The sequence below is a fragment of the Dromiciops gliroides genome, chromosome 1 (assembly GCF_019393635.1).
Source record: "Dromiciops gliroides isolate mDroGli1 chromosome 1, mDroGli1.pri, whole genome shotgun sequence".
Lineage (NCBI taxonomy): Eukaryota > Metazoa > Chordata > Mammalia > Microbiotheria > Microbiotheriidae > Dromiciops > Dromiciops gliroides.
This window is the reverse complement of record NC_057861.1, coordinates 674,011,824-674,032,891: the sequence shown is the minus strand read 5'-3', so window position 1 is coordinate 674,032,891 and position 21,068 is coordinate 674,011,824. Positions and strand designations below refer to the sequence as shown.

The 21,068-nt window shown below is 44.0% G+C and overlaps 2 protein-coding genes across 6 annotated transcripts in view; both read left to right on the top strand.

The window, feature by feature from the left end:
- Positions 1 to 3,764: 3,764 nt before the first annotated feature.
- Positions 3,765 to 12,662, top strand: NICN1 (nicolin 1). Its single transcript, XM_043978420.1, has 6 exons — positions 3,765 to 3,973; positions 5,946 to 6,125; positions 8,256 to 8,369; positions 10,137 to 10,208; positions 10,827 to 10,934; positions 11,015 to 12,662. The coding sequence occupies exons 1-6, from the start codon at positions 3,842 to 3,844 to the stop codon at positions 11,054 to 11,056; spliced, it is 648 nt and encodes a 215-aa protein (XP_043834355.1). The 5' UTR covers positions 3,765 to 3,841; the 3' UTR covers positions 11,057 to 12,662.
- A 1,139-nt stretch (positions 12,663 to 13,801) lies between these two features.
- AMT (aminomethyltransferase) overlaps positions 13,802 to 21,068 on the top strand; it is a 27,848-nt gene continuing 20,581 nt past the window's right edge. The window contains exons 1-3 of one of the 5 annotated variants that reach the window (XM_043977343.1): positions 13,802 to 13,844; positions 15,709 to 15,876; positions 19,751 to 19,831. In XM_043977343.1, the coding sequence (XP_043833278.1) occupies positions 15,763 to 15,876; positions 19,751 to 19,831 (195 nt within the window). In that variant the 5' untranslated portion in view covers positions 13,802 to 13,844; positions 15,709 to 15,762. Of the gene's footprint in view, positions 13,845 to 13,932; positions 14,477 to 15,708; positions 15,877 to 19,750; positions 19,832 to 21,068 lie in introns of those variants that run through there. The other 4 variants (XM_043977339.1, XM_043977341.1, XM_043977340.1 and 1 more) reach the window with 4 other exon arrangements.

The window sequence follows — 21,068 nt, the reverse complement described above, 5'->3', positions numbered from 1 at the left end:
GTTAAGCGACTTTGCAGGGTTAAGTAACTAATAAATGTCTGAGGCAAGATTCTGATGCAGGTGTTTCTGACTCCAAATGCAACACCCTATCCACTTCTTGCCTACCATGTGTACGCATTGGAGATAAAAATATGAAAAACACTTAGCCCTCAGGGAGATTACTATCTAAATGACCTGTACATAAATAAATATTACAAAAGAGAAAAGGTGAAATGGGCAAAGGAACAATCATATATAAGACTATAAGGAGGGATAGCTAGGTGGTGCAGTGGATAGAGCACTGGCCCTGGAGGACCTAACTTCAAATCTGACCTCAGATATCTTCTAGCTGTGTGACCCTGGGCAAGTCATTTAACCCCATGGCTTTAAAATAAAATAAAAAGACTAAAAAAACAAAACAAAAAGACTATAAGGACATTTGAGGAGGGAGAGATTATTTTTAACTAGGGGCATTAGGAAAGGCTTCACATGAGGTATAGTCTAAATGGGGCCTTGAATGAAGGAAAGGATTTTAATAATAATAATAGCATTTGCCTAGTACTTCAGGTTTTAGAAAGCATTTAGGCCATACTAAGTAGTTTGTATTAAGAGACAATAAGGGGGGCAGCTAGGTGGCACAGTGGATAGAGCACCGGCCCTGGAGTCAGGAGGACCTGAGTTCAAATCCGGCCTCAGACACTTAACACTTACTAGCTGTGTGACCCTGGGCAAGTCACTTAACCCCAATTGCCTCACTAAAAAAAAAAAGAGAGAGACAATAAGGGGTGGGGTAGCTAGGTGGCACAGTGGAAAAGGCACTGGCCTTGAATTCAGGAGGACCTGAGTTCAAACCCAGCCTCAGACACTTGACACTTACTAGCTGTGTGACCCTGGGCAAGTCACTTAACCCTCATTGCCTTGCAAAAAAAAAAAAGACAATAAGGAGCTTGGATGTTTTTGAGTGGAGCAAGGATAAGGTTAAGATCTGTGTGATACTTTGGCAATTGTGTGAATGATGAACTGGAAAGGGGAGAAACTGAAGTCAGGGAGGCAGGGAGTCAGAGAGGCAAGATAGAACAACTGTTAGGTGATCACAGTAGTCCAGGCCAGAGGCTTCAGGGCCTCAAGCAGGACAGAAGCAGTGATGGATGCTAGACGTGTAGAGGAGGTATATAGGTCAGGATTTGGTGCTTGACTGAATTTGAGAGAGGAGGAGGGAAAAGGAAAAGCCAAGCCAGATGAATCTAAGGTTTGGAGTTTGTGTGAATGAATGTGAGAAGGCTCATTACAGAACCACAGAATTTCAGTGTTAGAAGGGACCTTTGCCTGTTGTCACTCAGGTAGAATCAAAACAAGAATTTGAATCCAGATCTCAGGAAGTCTACATCCCATTTTGGCTATCCATTTATTGTCATCGACAGGAAATGGTTCAGCTAGAAGAATGGGAAGTAAAGATGCAAAGGTATGTTGGGTCCAAAATGTGGTAAGCCTTAAGTAGCAGGAAAGAGGAAGTCACTAGAAGTATTTGGTTAGAGAAGGGATGTGATCAGTGCTGGACTCTATAAACAGTGTACTCAGGCAGGATGATTAAAGATAGATTGGAATGAGAGAAACTAAATAGGAGAAATTGGGAAGGAGAGAATGATTAGGAAGCTATTGTAATCGTCCAGATGTTGACTAGTATGAAAAAGGATAAAGTATGAAAAAGAATAAAGCACTGGCCCTGGATTCAGGAGGACCTGAGTTCAAATCCAGCCTCAGATGCTTGGCACTTACTAGCTGTGTGACCCTAGGCAAGTCACTTAACCCTCATTGCCCTGCAAAAAAATAATAATAATAAAAAGGATGAAAAAAATAAAAAGGATAATATAGAAATGCAAGATGGCATCATTAACATATTTTCCTCCCCAGCCCCAAATCTATATAAAAATCTGATATCTAGATTATTTCATGAACTGAAACAAATTTATAGCTTTATAATTTATAATATAAATACAAATGTAATAAAAGTGAAATTCATTCATACTAATCATTTGAAAAGTTGTTCAAACTCTTACGTGATCAAGAAATGCAAATCAAAACAACTTTTGAGACTATACCTTATATCTACCAAATTAGCAAAAAAAAACCAAACAAACTAAAAACAGAAAAAATATAATTTCAGTATTGGCATTACTGTGGAGAAACAAGCACTCTCCCACATTTTTTAACTATTTAGGCCATTTCAAACTTTTTGGAAAGCTTTTTAACAATGTCATATTGGCCTAAGAAAACAAACCTTTGACTCCACTAATCTCACTGTTAGGCCCAGCTATAACAAAGGTAAGGCAAGCAAAGCTGAAGGGGCTAAGAAAAATAAATAAAATATTCAATACTACTATCTTAAGAATGCCATGCCATTAGGTTAGGAGGACACAGTGTCATAATCTTGACTCAGCAGCAGAATTAACTAGTTATTGTCCTGCTGTTGGGACTTTATCCCAAGGATAAACTTTATCTTTTATTAAAATATGATGACTTTATCTTTTCTTGAAAAAAAAAAGATTGATATGTATCAAAACATTAAGAGGCTTTAACTGTGCTAGTGGTAAAAGGAAACAGTCTATACGGCCAAAGATTTGGGAATGGCCAAATAAACTGTGGTCTCTCCATAGAATGGGCTATTACTGTGTCATAAACAGGACAAATATGAAGAAACTCATCTTTCTTTGAAGAAAGCATGGATTCTTGAGGCAGTGGAGAGGCCTGGATTTATTATATTCAGAGGGCTAGCTCTGTCTTCATATTTCAGTTCTGTCGTCTGCTACATATATCATTTTTCTTCTCTTGGGCCTCATTTTCCTCATATGTAAAATAAGAATGACTTCTAAGGTCTCTCCTAGCTTAAAATTGTGAGCTCCTTGAGAACAGGGACTGTCTTTTGCCTCTCTTCCTATCCCTAGTGCTTAGCACAGGGGCTAACACATAGTAGGCGCATGTTAAATGTTCGTTGAAATAAATGATCCTGTGCTATAAAGTGAGGTCAGTGGAATAAGAACCCAAAACCAAAATCGACATGGAGTGTGCTAATAGGAAAAAATAATAATCCTTGTAACAAAACAACTCCCCTTTCTCCCCATAGAGTGCTATATTTTGTTTATTTCCAATAACATAGCTAGAATTTACATAACTTTGTTTGCGAAGCTCTTTTACATGTGCTATCTCATTTAATCCTCATAATAAACCTAAGGGGTGCAATTATTATTATCCCCATTTTAATATAAGAAAATGGAGGCACAGAGGGGTTAAAGGACGTGCTGAAGAAGACTCTGGAGTAGGATTTGAACTCAGGTCCTTTGTGAGTAGTGCTCTCTCAATCCGCCACCTAGCGGCAGTAAACATCTAGTATGTATTCGCGTCTTGGTGTACAGTATATTACACTATATTGTGTTTTGGTCCCACTTAATAGGACAGAGACCCTGTCTCAACAGCTCGCCCAGATCCATTTACTGCAAGGGTTTTTAGAAACCACGACTTCCTCCATCAGGGTCCGGGCTCTGCGAGAAAGGAGCAGACGTAAGGACGGCCGAGCAAACACGACTGTTGACCATACTAAACCGTTGGCCTGAACCGGTTGAGACTCTCTGCCTGCTCCGCCCAGCCCAACTCTGAGATTCTAGCTAGGGGCGGGGCTACAAGGTAGGAGAGGGCCGGGGATTGGTTGAAGGGGTGCTTCCGGAGGGCCTTCCGTCCCGGGCTCGGCCGCTACTGAATGCTGATAGGACAGCTCTCTGTCAGGCTGCACGGTCTGCTGGGAGGTGTAGTTTTCCTGGCCCCGGATTCTCGGACCACAGAAGGCTTCGATGCAGCGGCCGCTGGCGCCATGTCCCGGGTTCAGGTGCCCTGTCACATCAAGGGGGCTGTGGCGCTGCAGGTGGGCGATGTGCGGACGGTTCAGGGCCGGCCCGGCGTCCTGGTCATCGACGTCACCTTCCCCACTGCCGGGCCCTTTGAGGTGAGCGCCGGCCCGAGGGGCTGGACCCAAACCGGGCTGGGGCGGGGCTGAGGAGGAAGGCCGGCGCTGCGGGTACCCCCGGACCACTAAGGGAAGATGGGCCGACGCTGCAGCTCCACGGACTGGCCCATACCCTGTCCCTCCTGTAAGCCCGGTGCCCGGAGCAAGACTCCTCCCACCTCTGGGGCTCAGTTTCCCTATTTGTAGAATGAGGCAGTCGGACCGGATGACCTCCGAAGTCCCTGCCCAGCAGAGTGTGTGATGAAGGTGATGATAACGACACCCCCCCCCCATTTCTATTGCTCTTTGTTCAAGGGCTTTGCTCACAATGGTCCTGGGAGTTAGATATTAAAATACCTTATCCCCCAATAAATTAGGAGATCTGTAATCTCATGGACGTGCGTACTTTGACCCCTCCTGTTCAACTCTTATCCAATGTCTTTTTCAACTACCCCAGGTGGGGGTCCACCAAATGCCTTCCCTCTAGTTCTCTTGACATTTGTGTGATTACCAGTGGAGCTAATAAAAATAATAATAACTGACATTTATATAGTGTTTTAAAGTTTGCAAAATGTTTAACAGGCATCTTATTTGAGCCTCACAACCTGTTAAGGTAGATACTACAGGTGGTATTATTATTTTACAGTAGAGGAAATTAAGGCCTGGAAAGATAAGATGAATTGTCCAGCATAGCAGAATTTAAATCTACATCTTCCAACCTCTCTCTATGAAGCCTTGCTCCTTGGAGCCCAGGGCTCTCCACTGGTTAACTCTTATGTGACCCCCCCCAACCCTTTTTCTGGTTATAAATCTCTCTGATAAGAATATCCATTCTGCTACTCTTTGTGCACATTTCTTTGGTAATTTGTTGAAGCCAATTTACACCCACTTTGAGCATTTCTTGATTGTACTTTGGGAGTCCCAGGCTCTGGTATTTTAGAACTCAGACCCTTTAAGTCTTCCCTCTAAGAACTCCTCTACACATGTCAAAATGATAGAAGGTAGCTCAGTAGAGGTGTCTGTTTAACAACTGTTTGACTATTAATATTAAAAGAAGCTTAAAAAAAGACATTTGTCACTTTATGGAGGATCCCCAGTGCAGGGACCAAATAGAAGAGGGAATGACCATATTATGCTAGGCAATTGGAGAGACAATTTATAGAATTGATGTATTAGTATTTATGACTTGGACAAACAACCATGCATGGGTAGTGGGCTGGGACCCAGAATTGAAGAGAAGGAAGAAAGTGGGCTGGATTGTTTTGGAGAAATTATGATGTTCTTTTTTTTCCCCCATGATGTTCTTTTAATGACCCCAAAGGCCCATCTTTTTAACACCAATATCCCTCTGGTGATGCTGTGTGGCTCTGAGTCAGGGCACACTGCAGTTTGGGAAGAATTAAAGAATGATGGAGTGGCACATAATGCTTATTAATAGGCTGTAACAAATTGCCAATGAAGAATTACATAGAAGTGGCAAATGGGATATCAGAGAGATGTATGATAGGAAACAAATATGGGCAAGTCATCTAACTGGATCAAGAGGTAACTAATGAAATCTGTGTGCTTCATTGGTATTCATGTAACAACAAGACATCCAGAGGAAGAACCCTGTCATATTGAATGGAATTTTAGGAGGACATGGATAAGAGTTACACAGGATGAGAAGGCCTGACTAGATTGGGATGTATATTATTGGAAAAAGGACCCCTATAGATGGGAACTCGGATCCATGAAGTATCCAAGAAGTCAAGCTACATGTTATTGTGAAAGCTTAAAAATTCCTTGAACACACAGACTTATTCTTGAATGGATGGGCTTTTAAAGCTTACCTGGATACACAAAGCTTTGTCCTGGTTCTGTCCACTGTATTTGTCATTGGAGCACAGAGTAAAAAATTTTGTAGATATGGCCTGATTTTTTTTTCTTGCCAGTAGTGCCAGCCCTAGCTGGGGCCCTTGTGTGTGTTTAGTTGCAGGAGATCAGCTTTAAGAATTATTACACAGCCTTCTTGAGTATCCGTGTGCGCCAGGTTGGCTCCCCGAACCACTCATCCAACAAATGGATTACCTGTTTACGAGACTACTGTTTAATGCCTAATCCACACAACGAGGAAGGGGCCCAGGACTATGTGTCCCTATACAAGCATCAGGTCAGTGAGAACTCTCTCTCCATTAGAGTTAAGGTGAGAAGTGGGATCTGGGGAGAATAGACCTGACTTCTTACTCTTTGAAACTCACTTTTAACAAAATTAAATTTTAATTTAAATGTTTTAATTTTTAAATTAAAATTTAATTTAAAGTTAATACTTTACTAAAGGAGTATGAAGGTCTAAGAAAACCCAGAGGCTAGATTTCTTTCTTTTAAAAAAGGGGGACTAACATAATTTGGTCATTTTATACTTGATAAACATCAGCAAATATGAGCATTTCCACATACAAAGAACAAAAAAAGGTTATACCTGGAAGTACAGGTCTCCATTGTATAAAGATTGTTTCTTTTTAGGTACATAATTCATTCAGGATATTAGTTCCAAAATTGTCCCATTTGTCTGTGTTTCCTCTGCACCTCCTTCTGTTCTACTCTGTGAAATTTGGGGGGGGGGGAATGAGGGTTAAGTGACTTGCCCAGGGTCACACAGCTAGTAAGTGTTAAGTATCTGAGTCTGAATTTGTACTCAGGTCCTCCTGAATCCCGGGCTGGTGCTTTATCTATTGCGCCACCTAGCTGCCCCCTCTGAGAAATTTTTTAATGTGGCATTGATACTTTTATCATTCTTTTATTGTATGACTATTGTCATCTCACCCTCCCCCAACTCTCCACCCCCCAGAACAAAAATATAAACCTCCTTGTAACCAGTTAGCATAGTCAAGCAAAACAAGTCTACATATTGGCCATCTCCAAAAACATATATCTCAATCTTCACCTCTATTCCATCACCCCTCTGTCAAGAGGTGGGAAGCATGTTTTCTCACTGGTCCTCTGGAATCATTTTTTATACATATGGGTCCTTTTTCCCTATGTTTTAATTTTTTAGTGTATAAACCTAGTAGTGCTGTCACTGGGTCTAAGGATGTGCACAGTTTAGTGGGGGTTTTTTTTGTTTGTTTTGTGTTTTTTTAGTGAGGCAGTTGGGGTTAAGTGACTTGCCCAGGGTCACACAGCTAGTAAGTGTTAAGTGTCTGAGGCCGGATTTGAACTCAGGTACTCCTGACTCCAGGGCCAGTGCTCTATTCACTGCGCCACCTAGCTGCCCCGTTTTTTGTTGTGTTTTTTTTTTTTTTTTTTAAGTATAGTTCCAATTTGTTTTCCAGAAAGGCTGGCCCAGTCCATAGCCCAGAGCTAGATTTCGGTGGTGCCTAATCACTTTCTAGATGTGTTCTGAATTGGGAAAATAGATATTCAAGTGGAGAATATTTAGCCCAAAGAATTATAATAGTTCAGATTTTCTATAGGCAACTCTCTGAAGAACTTTGGAATTGATTTATGACATGGGAGATGCTAGCAAAGGACCACCCAGAATGGCGTGACCATATCCAAGAAAGTACTGTGCTCTCTGGGCAAAAAGAAGCTCAAAAGTGTGAGATGCACAAATTTAGAGACATCTCCACCTGAAATGTTCATGTGGACTATTTGTGCCCTACCTGTGATAGAGCATTCCAGGCTTGTATTGGTCTGATTAGCCACACTGTAACTTGACTCCAATGTAGCAATAGCATTTTGGTCCTCTTCAAGAACCAACCAGGCAGCTAGGTGGCACAGTGGATAACTAATGGCTGTGGAGTGCTGTGGAGTGCTAGGTTTGGTCTCAAGAAGACCTAAGTTCAAATCCAATCCAAGATATATACTAGCTGTGTGACCCTGGCCAAGTCACTTAATCCCTGTCTGCTTCAGCTTTCTCAACTGTAAAATGGGAATGATTATAATACCTACTTCTCAGGGTTAGGGTGAAGATCAAATGAGATAATAATTGTAAATTACAGTGCCTGGCTCATAGTAAGTGCTGAATAAATTTGTTAGCTATTATATGGCACTTTGTGCATCAAAACGGCTTGGACCTTGTAGATAGAACAAGTGTCAGGGCTTTCTGGGCAGAAGCCCCAAGGTCTTGTAACAAGGTTGGCTCCAGGTCCTCAGGATCTTCAGTCCTAAATAGGAGGGAGTTCTCTCATACCCCAAAGGTAGCTCCCCTGGTTATTCCCTGTTGCCTAAGGGCCCTGTAGCTGGGAGGGGGCCCCACAGGAGGCGTGCTGGTGATGGAGGTGGGCCTGCCTTTCTGCAGATGCTGTGTGACATGGAAAAGGTGCTGGAGCTGCGCCTGATTCTGCGACAGCCATCTCCACTGTGGCTCAACTTCACGTTGGAGGAGTTGCAATTTTTTCAGCATGGACCACAGGTGGGAGACTTTCCTGATCAATGAGGAGTACTGCCAGATAAGATGGATAATGTTTGTTTTGAGGCTTATGCTAGACTGTATACATTAAATTCACCAAAGGTACAATAAGCATCAAAAAAGGTCGGGAGGGGCAGCTAGATGGGACAGTGGATAAAGCACTGACCCTGGATTCAGGAGACCTGAGTTCAAATCCAGCCTCAGACACTTGACACGTACTGGCCAAGTCACTTAACCCCAACTGCCTCACCAAAAAAAAAAAAAAAAAATCGGGGATGGGATGCAATGAGATAATCAGTCCTTGAATACCAAACTCCTATGTGTGCTTATAACTGTGGGTAGACATCCTTACCTTTGGGTCAAGGCCTGGATAGAGTCATTCACCAAATGTTTATTAAAAGCCTACTGTATACAGATCCCTTTGTTAGGTAGTGGGTAAGGTACCGAATTTATATATGACACAGTCTAAACACACAATCTAATAGAGAGTGAAAATCATTAAACTGTATCTTTGGGCAGACCATTGGCATGGGAAAGAGCATGGGTATGTGAAAGGGGTGTAAGGGATAGCAGCCATATTGGAATAGGAATTGGGAGGACAGGGACAATGAATGGTTCCCAGGCTGTAACTAGGGCTGCAAATTATCCACCAGATATCCAGATGTCCCTCAGGGTATTTGGCAGGAAATGGGGTATTTGGTGTGTGGAACGTATCCCAAAGTCAGTGAGATTCTTAGCTACATGTGGGACCTCTGGTGTGTAGTCAGGACTGCAGAACCCTATCCTGCCATGTAAGGGGATTGAATGGTGATAAAGTTGAATTAGAGAAAGAGGGAAGATTGGCATTTTATAGTTAGGCCTCCCCATGCAAACACTGAGCTTAGGGGCTGGCAATACGAAAACACAAATGAAACAATTCCTATCCTCAAAGATCTTGTCTTCTATTGGGGGAGGCAACATGGAAACATCTAATTACGAAAGACAAGGCAATCTCCCTGGGGAGGCCTTGGCAACTGAGAGCATCTGTAGAAGGCTGCATTGGAGTTCAACTTTGAAGGAAGCTAGTGATTCTAAGAGGCAGGGGGGAGGAGAGGGTGCATTCCAGGCACGGAGGAGAGTTTGTTCAAAGGCTCATATGAACTGCCTTTTGTGAATAATAGCAGGAAGGCCAGCTTGGCTAAACAAAGAAGTACCTAAAAGGGAGTAATGTATATAATAAGCCTGGAAGGCAAGGTTGGTATTAAATTGGAAAGAGTTATGAGTGCCAAAGAGAGGAGTTTATATTGGAGCCTAAAAGTAATAGGAAGTCACTGTAATTTATTGAGGGGAGTGACATCTGACCTGCATATTAAAAGGAAGATCACTTTGGCAACTTTATGGAAGATAAAGAGGGGAAAGATTTGAGGCAGGGAGACCAATTAGGAAGCTATTGCAATAGTCCAGGCCAGAAGTGTGAGGGACTGGACTAGGTTGAGTGAAACGCAATGCAAGTGAAGACAAGGGGATGGATTTGAGAGGGGTTGTGAAGCTAGAAGGGACAAGATTTGGCAACTGATTGGTTGGCTATATGGGGTGAGTGAGATGGAGAAGTTGAGGATGACTCTGAGTTTGTGAACCTGGTAACTAGAAGGATGATGATAGATAGAAGGATGATTCCTTCTATAGAAAGAAGGAAATTTAGAAGGAGCATGGGAATGAAAGAGAAGTTCCGTTTTGAACATGTGTTTCTTCCCCCAACCCCATCTCTTTTGGTGGTGGTTTACCTAATAGAGCCCTTCATCCGCCTTTACCAAGTGGCTCTCCCACCCAGCACCCTATGAGCAGCCGGCTCTCCTCCTTCAGGTAAGGTCACCTTTTGTTTGTATTTCTGACTCCTCCTTGCCCTGTCCCCCCACCTCTCCCAAACCTCATAGTACCTAGCTGAAAGTTTTTTATTTCCAGATAATCAGTGCGAGTTTGTCAGATTGAATTGACCCGGTGCTGGGCCTCTTTCTGCAAGAACCTGGCTTTGGTGGACATGCCATCAGAACTAAACCGGGGACACTTTGCCCACTTTTTCCTGAAGCCTCTATGTCCCTGCTCCCAGTTCCTGTAAACCTTGACTCCTTGGGCCTAGGAAGCACAGTGCAAGGAAGGGCACTTACAAAAGGGTCATGACTGTAGGGAGTGACTATAACTGTTTGGGTGTTGGGAGGGGATGGTTTGTACACCTATATTTGGCAGATCTGAATCACTCACCTCACTCCACCCTACCCCACCCCATCCCTGGGCACATCTCAGACCTGTTGTCTCCTGCTGGACTGCTGGATGTTGCTTCTAGACCTATTTAAAAGCTGTGATTATTACTCATGGCTGTGGAAGCCCCACTAGTCATAGACAGAAGCTCTGCAGAGCTAGAAGGGTTTTCATTCTAGCTACGTACTCCTTTCTTCTAGTAAGTCATTGCTGTGTTTCTTTCAGCAAGCCCTCCCTGACCCAGATAAGGTCTCTTCGGAGGTCCAGCAGATGTGGATGCTGACCGAGATGATCCGAGCCAACCGCACTACAGCCCGGATTGGCCGCTTTGATGTGAGTTGTCCAGCGGCCTCTGCTTTTAGCTCCTTCGCTCTTATGGTGGCCAGGATTGACCGGCTCTGTTTGTGTTACAGGTGGATGGCTGTTATGACTTGAACCTGCTCTCCTACACGTGAACCCTCGAGGTCGTTTGGCCTCTGGACTTTGTTCATGACTGAAATGATTACTTTTTATTCCTGCTGAGGACCAAGGCCATCCTCAAAGAGGCCCATGTCCCTTGACTGCTCCCGGAGTATCATTCTCCTCTTTGCTTCTAGTTGAGGCTGCTAAGGCTTCTTGCTATTGATAAACAGCTTGAATAGAGGCTCTGGGTGGAAATTCTCCTATCCCCTGGCTTCAGCCTGAACTCTGAAATGCCAGCTTTCCCTCCTTCCCTGCCTCAGCTTCATCATAAAAACTCGCCAATGTTATTTCTTTAGAACCAATGTGTGCATAGTATTGACATGATCTGTTCCTTTTAGTTCCTTTCACACCCCTGGACAGTTCCAGGCCTGCTTGTGTATTGCCTTAATGGTAGCTTGTATCTTCCTATCGCTTCTAATCCTGAGTTCATCTGGGCTTGGGAGAACTCCTCCTTTTGGCCTAACTGTTGTCCACATACCGGTCAGCAGTATGAGGTCTTCCAAGCAAGCGTTTTTTGTTTTGTTTTGTTTCATTTTGTTTTGCGGGGCAGTGAGGGTAAAGTGACTTGCCCAGGGTCACACAGCTAGTAACTGTCAAGTGTCTGAGGCAGGGTTTGAAGTCAGGTTCTCCTGAATCCAGGGCTGCTGCTTTATCTACTGCACCACCTAGCTGCCCCAAGCAAGTGTTTTTAAGAGCCTACTATATGTCCCACACTGGGCTAGGAGCAGGGACATACAAAGACAGAAGACTCTGCCCTCAAAGAGCTTACATTCTAATGGTGAAGAAGACATGGACATATATAGGTGCATCCAAAAGATACTAATTTGAGCCGGTTCTCTACCTCTTACCTGGCTCCAGCCTAAGTCCAAACCTGAATTGAATATCTTGGTCTTTGGAAGCTTTAGGATTTGTCTTAATCATGGGAAACAGTAGCCATTATCTAAATTATAGTCCAGAGTAGACAGAGGGCCCAAAGGTACTTGGGAGAGGAGCCCCCATTTCATCATCTGAGCTGACTAGAATCTTTCTTGAGCACCCTGAGAGCCTGCAGGTTGTTAGTTACAAAGCAACTTCTCTTTTCCTAGTCAGAATATGCAAACTGGGGGCAGCTAGGTGGAGCAGTGGATAAAGCACCAGCCTTGGATTCAGGAGGACCTGAGTTCAAATCTGACCTCAGACACTTGACACTTACTAGCTGTGTGACCCTGGACAAGTCACTTAACCCTCATTGACCTGCCAAAAAACCCCCAAACAAACAGAATTTGCAAGCTACAGATTGGAGAAAAGAGAGAGGGGAGTTAAGACAGAGAGCTGCAGCTGGATGGACTGGGGCTTGTCTTAGGTCTACTTTACTCCTCCTTCTGTGTCTCCCTCTCTATCTCTGTCTCTTCGGGTCCTCTCCCTCTTTCCCCTTGCCCTGTCTGACAGCCCAGCAGATGCTGAATTTATGCAGAGCGAAGCAGACATATCTACTGTCTAATCCTGAAAGTTCTATGCCATGCTATCTTGGCACTTTGAGAGGGACCATTTTTGAGTATACTGCTTCCAGTAGGTAGCCAACTTCCCTACTGTGATTAAAAAACATTATATATTATCCCATTTGTTCTGGTGCCCAGCAAAGTTTATTACTAATAACACTTCAGTACTTGACAGGACATGAATTAGTCTGTTCAGCTCAGGGACTAAGTACAGAACAGGTGCTGGCAGCAGAAAGGCATTTCTACAAAGAAAATACGAGCTACGGTATGCAGGTGGACAGCAGAAAACTGCCAGATCTTGGTTCTCTTTCCTGCTGCAAAATTTTGGGTGCACAGCTCCTGCTTTGGTAGTGGGGTAAGGGCTAAATTAGTATTCAGGTACAAGTGAATTTTTAAAAATTGGGAGTTTCTGATGGCTTAGCAGCTAAAGGGTTAATTGCTTTGGCTATCAGCTCCCTTTTTTGAATTAAAGTTTAACTATTTTTCCCCTTAATGCCCTCTCCTGACCACAAAAGTACGGCTTGATCTCTTCACAAAGCTAAGTTCCTTTACATTCCACACAGGCTTATTTGCTCAAGTATCACCACAGTGCAGTGACCCGAGCATTCCCCTGGAAGTCAGGGACAGGTTTGGTTAATTTAAAGATATGGAAGCCAAAGAGATGATAGAAATTCAGTTGGGGTGTGCAGATGACTCCTATTGTGTATGCCTGGATGAGTTGACAAGTTTCTTAACAAAATCGACAACTATTGTATCTTAAGCATACAAGGATAAGCAACCTCACTGCTTCCATAAGGAAAAGGGGGAAGGGGAAGGATTTCAAACTGTTGCTAGGATACCTTGATTGTGGACCTTTTCTCCAAGAAGGCAGGCCTCCTAAGTTCTGCAGTCTGGGTAATATTATAGATGAGGAAACAATTTCAGAGTGGTTAAGTGACTTGCTGACAGTCACACAGTAAGAAGCAGATAATAGTTTTTCAAACTCAGGATTTTTGAATCCAAATATATTGCTTTTCCCACGATACAGGACATATGCTACTGTCTTTCTGTTTCTCAGGTTGTCCGAGTGGCTGGTTCTTGTTTTTCTGATTCTCTTATAAGATTTAATTTTTTTATACTTTAGGAAAATACAGAGGCAGCTAAGTGGTGCAATGGATAGAGCACCAGCCCTGGATTCAGGAGGACCTGAGTTCAAATCCTGCCTCAGACATGGCACTTGACACTTACTAGCTGTGTGACCCTGGACAAGTCACTTAACCCCAATTGCCTCACAAAAAAAAAAAAAGGAAAATACATATCATGGGTGGGTATCTAAATTATCATTTTATCTACTGTAATGAAACATGTTGGTGGTAGGTAGGTAGCGCAGTGGATAAAGCACTGGCCCTGGTTTCGGAAGGACCTGAGTTCAAATTCGGCCTCAGTCACTTGACACTTACTAGCTGTGTGACTCTGGACAAGTCACTTAACCCTCATTGCCCTGTTAAAAAAAAAAAAGGGGGGGAAAGGAAACGTTCCCCTGCCCGTGTGAATACAATGATGGTGGATGAATTTACCTTTCTAAGGTCTAGAAGCCCAGCTTCAGAGGCAGTATCCAACCCTGGTCCTAACATGCAGCGATTGATACCATTAATATTTGGTAAGAAAATCTTGGAGTTTGCCCTAGGGCTGAAACTAAAACTCAAAGACCCCCTCGAGGCAAATGGAGGGGGAACCGAACTACATATCCCACTGTCCTCTGCTGCTCAGCCGGCCAGCACCTGCGCGGTCAGAGAACAGAGCCCCAGGCTAGGGGTCCGGTCCCAGCTTTTCAGCTTGAAGATGCAGCGCTTTAGGATCTCGGCTTGGCGGCTCTGGGACCCTTTTTGCGCCGGTGCGGCGGGGATGCGAAGTGGCTGCCCCGCAGCAGCCCGACGGCCTCTTAGTTCGGGGCAGGTGGGACGGGGTTCGGTCGGAGCTGCGGCCTAGGAGACGAGACAAAGTGAAGGGGCTGGAGCCCTGGCGGGAGAGGGGAGGGGAGGGGTGCTTCTGGGAGGAAAGGAGGTCCCGAAGAGTAGCCTGCAAACCCAGAGAAGGGGAGGGTGGTACTGAAATCTTGGGGAAGAGATGAGTAGTTGGGGTCTTGGGGAGAGAGAGGCGGGAACCTTGGGGAGGGGGCTCTGAAAGGGAAGGTGAAGGAAGGGGGGGTCTAGAAAGGGTCTGCAGGCAGGCAAGGGGAAGCAGGAGATGGGGTCCCGGGAAGAGGGTTCAGGAAAGGGGAGGTGAAAGGACGCCCTGGGGATAGTCTACACAAGCAGGAGAAGGAGGAGTTGGGGTTCTAGGGAGGGTCTTTAAGCAGGAAAGGGGGAGAGTAGAGCAGAAGCCCTTGGGAGGGGTCTCAGGTAAGGAAAACACCCTAAGGAGGGACAAGTAGAGGAGAGGCTATAGGCAGGAAAGGGGAGAGAGAGCACAGGTCAAGGGGTTCTGGGAAGGGGAGCTTGGCCTGGGGAAGAAGGAAGCTGTGGAGAGGGAGAAGGAGAGGGGGAAGGGCCTTAATGAGAGTCTATATGGGCAGGGAAAAGGAGAGGAGCAGACTTGGGAAAGGATAAGTCGGGTTTGGGGTAGAGCCAAAAGTAGGGGAGGAGGGTAGCTTTGCGGGGAGGGGATCTGACCAGCTGGAGAAAGGCATCAGCCAGGGAAGAGGAGGGAGAAGTAGGTCTTGAGAATGGAAGAGGGAAATAGAGCTTAAAAGGCAGTAAACATTAAGCACACTTACTATGTGCCAGGCCACAGTACCTAAGCTCAGAGAATACGAAAAGAGGCAAGAAACAGTCCCTGCCCTCTAGCTTACAATCTAATGGGGGAGATAACAAATATGTAGGAACAAGTTATATGCAAGATATGATAATTAGGAAATAAGGGAGGGAGGGCACTAAGAATTAAGAGGGCTTGGGAAAGGGTTCCTGTGGATATTAGTTGGGACTTAAAAGGAGGGTAGAAGAAAAGGAAATGGTCTCTGAGAAGACTGGATCCTGTCAGAGGTAAAGAAGACCCCAGGAGAAAGTGAGAGTGTATAGAAAGGGTCCCAAGTAGAGTCAAGCCTCATTTCCATCTTACCTGCCCTGTACTGGATGGGAGTAGGTGTGGAGGGGCCAGCTTCTCAGACCAATGATTTCACTCCCTGGCAGGAGCCCTTGAAGAAAACACCCCTGTTTGATTTCCACCAGAGCCACGGTGGGAAGATGGTGTCCTTTGCTGGCTGGAGCCTCCCTGTGCAGTACCGGGACAGCCACTTAGAGTCCCACTTGCATACCCGAAGACATTGCTCCCTATTTGATGTATCCCACATGCTGCAGGTGAATGACCTGGACCTAAGTTCAGGATGAAAGGAGGGAGGCGGGCCAGTTCTGACTGTTTCGGCACCATGGCCACTTGTTTTCCTTGGACTCTTGAATATGCCAGCCAGGCACTATGTAGATTGAATATTTAAGAATCCCAAAATGTTAGAGCTAGAAGAGACCTTAGAGATTATCCAATACAATGTCCCTCCCTTGGAACTCCATGCCCACAAAGCTAAAGGAATGTTGGGGTTAATTAGTGGAAAGACTTTGGAGAAGTGATTTTTTTTTTTAAACAGGCTTTTGAAATCTGAGAGGAACAAAGCTAAGTTGTAGAGTTGTGAGGAGGTGGGAATATGTTGTAGGCAAATGGTTTAGCATTTACTCCAAAATCCTGAATTTGGTTTCAGGCTGGGCTTTGGGGTGAGGCATTGTGCCTGGACCCTCAGTTTGTGGGTTCAGAAACTAATTTTCACCTGGGTAATGAGGGTCCAGCAAAGCACTGAGAACTAATACATGGAAATATTTGTACCTAAAAAAATCAGGCTCCAGGCAACCAATATGAGGTAACATATCAAGAGATGTCTCTGGTCTGCTGGAATAAATAAGGTTTCTAGAATCAGATGACCTCAGTTTGAATTCTGGCTCCACATGCACAAGTAATCCTATTACATCTCTCTTCTCCAGTTTATTGCCCCCTCTCTCATCCCTACTCACTTATCTTCCTGTCTCCTGGTTGCTTCCTTGCTGCTTACAGACACAGCCGTGAACATGACCAGAAGGCTGTCTGCTTCTTGCTATCTTCTTAATTCTCTGTCCTCTGGCATCTGATCTCATCATTCAGCTGAAATTGCTCTCTACAGAGTTGCCAAGGATTTCTTAGTTGTGGCCTTTTTGCATTTCTCATTCTTTTTGACTTTTCTTCAGCTCTTAACACAGTTAAGCACCCTCTTCTTGAAATTTCCTTCTCTCTAGGTTTTTAAGGACACTGCTCTTTTCTACCTCATTTCTACCAGGCTGACTGCTCTCCTCTGTGTCTTTTGCTGGATCTTCATCCAGGTCATGCCCAGCAACTTAGGGTGTCCCCTAAGGCTCTGCCTGGGCTCTCTTGCCTTCTCACTTTGTACTATGTCCTGAGAGCCCATCAATTAAATTATCATCTCTATATAGATGACTCTCAAATCTAACTTCTCTCTTGACTTCCTGTCTCAAATCTCCAACTGCTCATGAGACATCAAAACTGGGTGTTGCTTAGGCATCTTAAATTCAACGTGTCCAAAACTAAGCTTACTGTCTTTTCCCCCAAAGGCTTCCCTCTTCCTCACATTGCTATTGCTATCCAGGACACTGCCATCTTCCCAGTCATACAGCTTCTCAACTCAGGCTGAGGCTGTCAACCAAGACCCTTTCCTTAACTCCTCAATCTCATCTCCATATCCAGTCAGTTGCCAGGGCCTGTCAAATTCTGCATTCACGACATCTCTTCGTGTAAGACCTCTTCTCTCCTCTGACACTGCTACCAGCTGGGTGCAGGCTGGAATCACCTTACATGTGAACTGCTTGGATTCTTTGTCTCAAGACATCCTCCAACCAGCTGTCAAACGGATCTTCTTAAAGCACAGGTCTATGTCACTCCTATTTCGTGTTGAGACCCCCAAAGTCTTCTGTTTGGTTATTAAAACCCTTCATAACCTGGCCCATCCCTAACTTTCCAGTCTTTTTATACCTTACTTTCCTTCATCCAGTGGTACTGACCTCTTTGCTGTTTTTGGTACAAGCCACTCCATCTCCCAATTTCAGGCCTTTTTGGTTGCTTTCCCCCCATGCCTGGAATGCTCTTCTTCCTCATCTTCACTTTCTGGCTTTCCTGGCTTGCTTCAAGTCTCAGCTAAAATCCTACCTTCTGCAAGGAGCCTTTCCTGATCCCCCTTAATGCTAATGCCTTCCCTCTATTGATTACCTCCAGTTTAGCTTGTGTATATCTCATTTGTATATATTTGTTTGCATATCATCACCCCAGTTAGACTTGTGAGCTCTTTGAGGACAGAGACTTTTTAAACTTTCCTTTTATCCCCAAAACTTAGCACAGTGCCTGCTACATAATACATGATTAACAAATACTTCTTAACTTGGCTCTGCCACATATTACCTGTGTGGCCTTGGATGAGCCCCTTAACCTCCCTGGACCTCAGTTTCTTTCCCTGTAAAATGAGGGGTTTGGATTAGACTGCCTCTAAAGTCCCTTCCGGCTATAAATCTATAAATTTAACTCACAAGATCTCCATTTATAAACAAAGCAAGTCAGACCTGGAAGGGTCCCAGGACTCAACTCTCCTATTTTACTTTCATCAAAAACAGGCCCCACAAGAGGAAGAAACTTGGCCAAAGGCCACCCAGGGAGTTAGCAGAGCCAGAGCTAGTAGCTAGGTACTGACTCCTAGCGCCAGGGCTCTTCTCACTAAATTGCTCTGCCTCCCAGAGATCAATTCACTGATTTACAGAGGTTGCCATACCTGCAGGGATGACTCAGTCTTTTGCTGGGGGTTAGAAAGTGAAGGACTATTTTAATAGTCCAACGGAAAGGTGATGAGGTCTTGAATTAGGGCGGTGGCTCCAGAAGCAGAGAAGAGGGGATGGAAGAAGAATCAACAAGTCTTGGCAACTGATCATATGTGGGTGAGTAAGAAAGAGGGAAGAGTCCAAGTGACTCCAAGGTTTTAAACTTGGGGGGCTGGGGTCAGCAACAGAAACATTCTTCTCCATGAGAGGAATATTTTTGTTTAAATAAGAGGCACCGTGGTTAAGATCAAATTGCATTTGGCCTATATTGGGTGCTTAATAAATGCTTGTTCTCTTCCTTTCCCATTAATCAAAGGACTCCTAACTCTAGATGGTGCTGAGGAGATATAAAATTACTCTTGGAATCTTTCTTTTACAAAAATAAACTTAATATTAATACAGCTAATAAAAGTTGTTTCACAACTGTTAATAATAATGAAAAATTACATTTATAAAGTGCTTACTATGTGCCAGGGACTGTGCTAAGTGCTTTACAGTTATCTCATTTCATCCTCATAATAACCCTTTGAGGTAGGTGCTGTTATTTTTGCCATCTTACAGATGAGGAAACTGAGGCAGGCATCGGTCAGGTGACTTGCCCAGGGTCACACAGCTAGTCAGTGTCTAAGGTCAAATTTGAACTCGGGTCTTTCTGATTTGGGGTTCAACATTTAAATAAATGAATTTCAACACATAAAATGTCATAACCTTTCAGGTACTCCTAAGTCTCCATCTGGAGTCTTTGTCTATTCATTCCCATTCACTTTTCCTCTTACTTGGTTGGTAGTATATACTACTGTCTGTCTTCTTCTTGTGCTTTTTCCCCTTTTACTTTGTATTTCATAAAGATCTGCCTAGATTTATTCTCCTCATGCTTATTTTTCTTAATTGCACTTTAGTATTCTCTTATACTAATCTAAGGTTACTTATTTAACCATTCCCTTTTTCTTGAGGCACAAGTCCAAATTGAGTTTCCCACCACACTGCTAACTAATCTCACATACATTTGTTAAATATTGGATCCTTTTCTTCAGTTTTTATTTTCCTGTAGGTTTATAAAATATTGATCTCTTGTATATGAGATTTGTCTGCTACCTCTAGTCCTGACATGCTCCTGACATATGTATATATATTTTATATATGTTTTTCTATGGGGTTTTTTTTGCCCAGTTTTGATGATAGTTGCTTGGTAATATATTTTGAGTTGAACTAAATGTCTGAGGCCCCTTTCACTGATTCCATGATTCGTTTCATGGGCATGTGCTTGTCTTCTGAAAGGCATTGGGTGATCCTTGGTCCTGCTGCTAAAACCATCTTTCAATCTTTTTTCAAGACCAAGATATTTGGTCAGGATCGAGTGAAGTTGATGGAGAGCTTGGTGGTTGGTGACATTGCTGAACTAAAGCCAAATCAGGTAAGAGCCTCCTCTGTCAACTCCCAGCTGTTTCTCCCTCACTGCCTCTACCCCCATTGATTAACTTACCTCCACCTATATGGAAATACCTGCTGACTTACTTTGCCAATATTCTAACTGCCAATAGAGGGACTGCAACTTGCAGCTTAGCCCCTGATAAGTTTGTACTACATGTGGGCCCAATCCAGGCTTTATTTTAGGGCTGCAACTAGAGACAGGTCCTTAGGATACGCCCACTGACAGACTCCATTTTCAACAGCAGATGCACTAACACTATGTTAACTGCTGTATATATGTGGCAAATCCCCACTGAAGTCCTATTCTAATGCCTCACTGTAATGTGTCTAGGCTTCCCACTTCTCACAGGCTTTGCCAATGGCATGCAACCTATAGCAGGTCTTAGTGGGTTTTGTACATGGGCTTGGTGCCAGACTGTGTCTGTGGTTCCATGATAAACATGCTCGAGTTGGAGGCCCTCATCACAAAGTTGGCCACAGCAACTCTCAAAGACCCTCTTCTAAATTGTGAAAGGATTTCAGTCTGTGTTGGTGGAGTGGGGAGTCCTCAGACCAACCCAATGAAGTGTTCTTGAAGTCCTCATGGAAGAAAGGACAGGAAGAATACCATGTCATGGAGATCATCTGGGTTGTGGAGTGATGCTGGACTTCTGAGTAAGGCTTACTTGTGATGGGGGCAGAAAAATGATCAAGGCCAAGGGGCAGCTAGGTGGTGCAGTGGATAAAGCACCTGCCCTGGATTCAGGAGGACCTGAGTTCAAATCTGGCCTCAGACACTTGACACTTACTAGCTGTGTGACCCTGGGCAAGTCACTTAACCCTCCCTCATTGCCCTGGGGGAAAAAAAGAATGATCAAGGCCATTAGAAAATTCAGCTGAAAGAAATTGAACCATGATTTAACTACTCTCAGCAGTGCAATGATCCAAGACAATCCCAAGGAACTAATGAGGAAGCTTACTATGCACCCCTATAAAAAGAACTGATAAAAAGAACACTTGTGGATTGTACATATATAACCCGATTGCGATCTTGTGGAGGGGGGAAGAAAGGGAGGGAGAAAAATTTAGAACTCTAAATCTTATGAAAATGAATGTTGAAAACTACCCTTACATGTAAATGGAAAATAAAATAAATGTTTGTTGAAAGAAGAAAAAAAAAAGGAATTGAACCATCACATGGAGGGATTAGCATTAGGAAGCAAAGGTTTGGACCCTATATG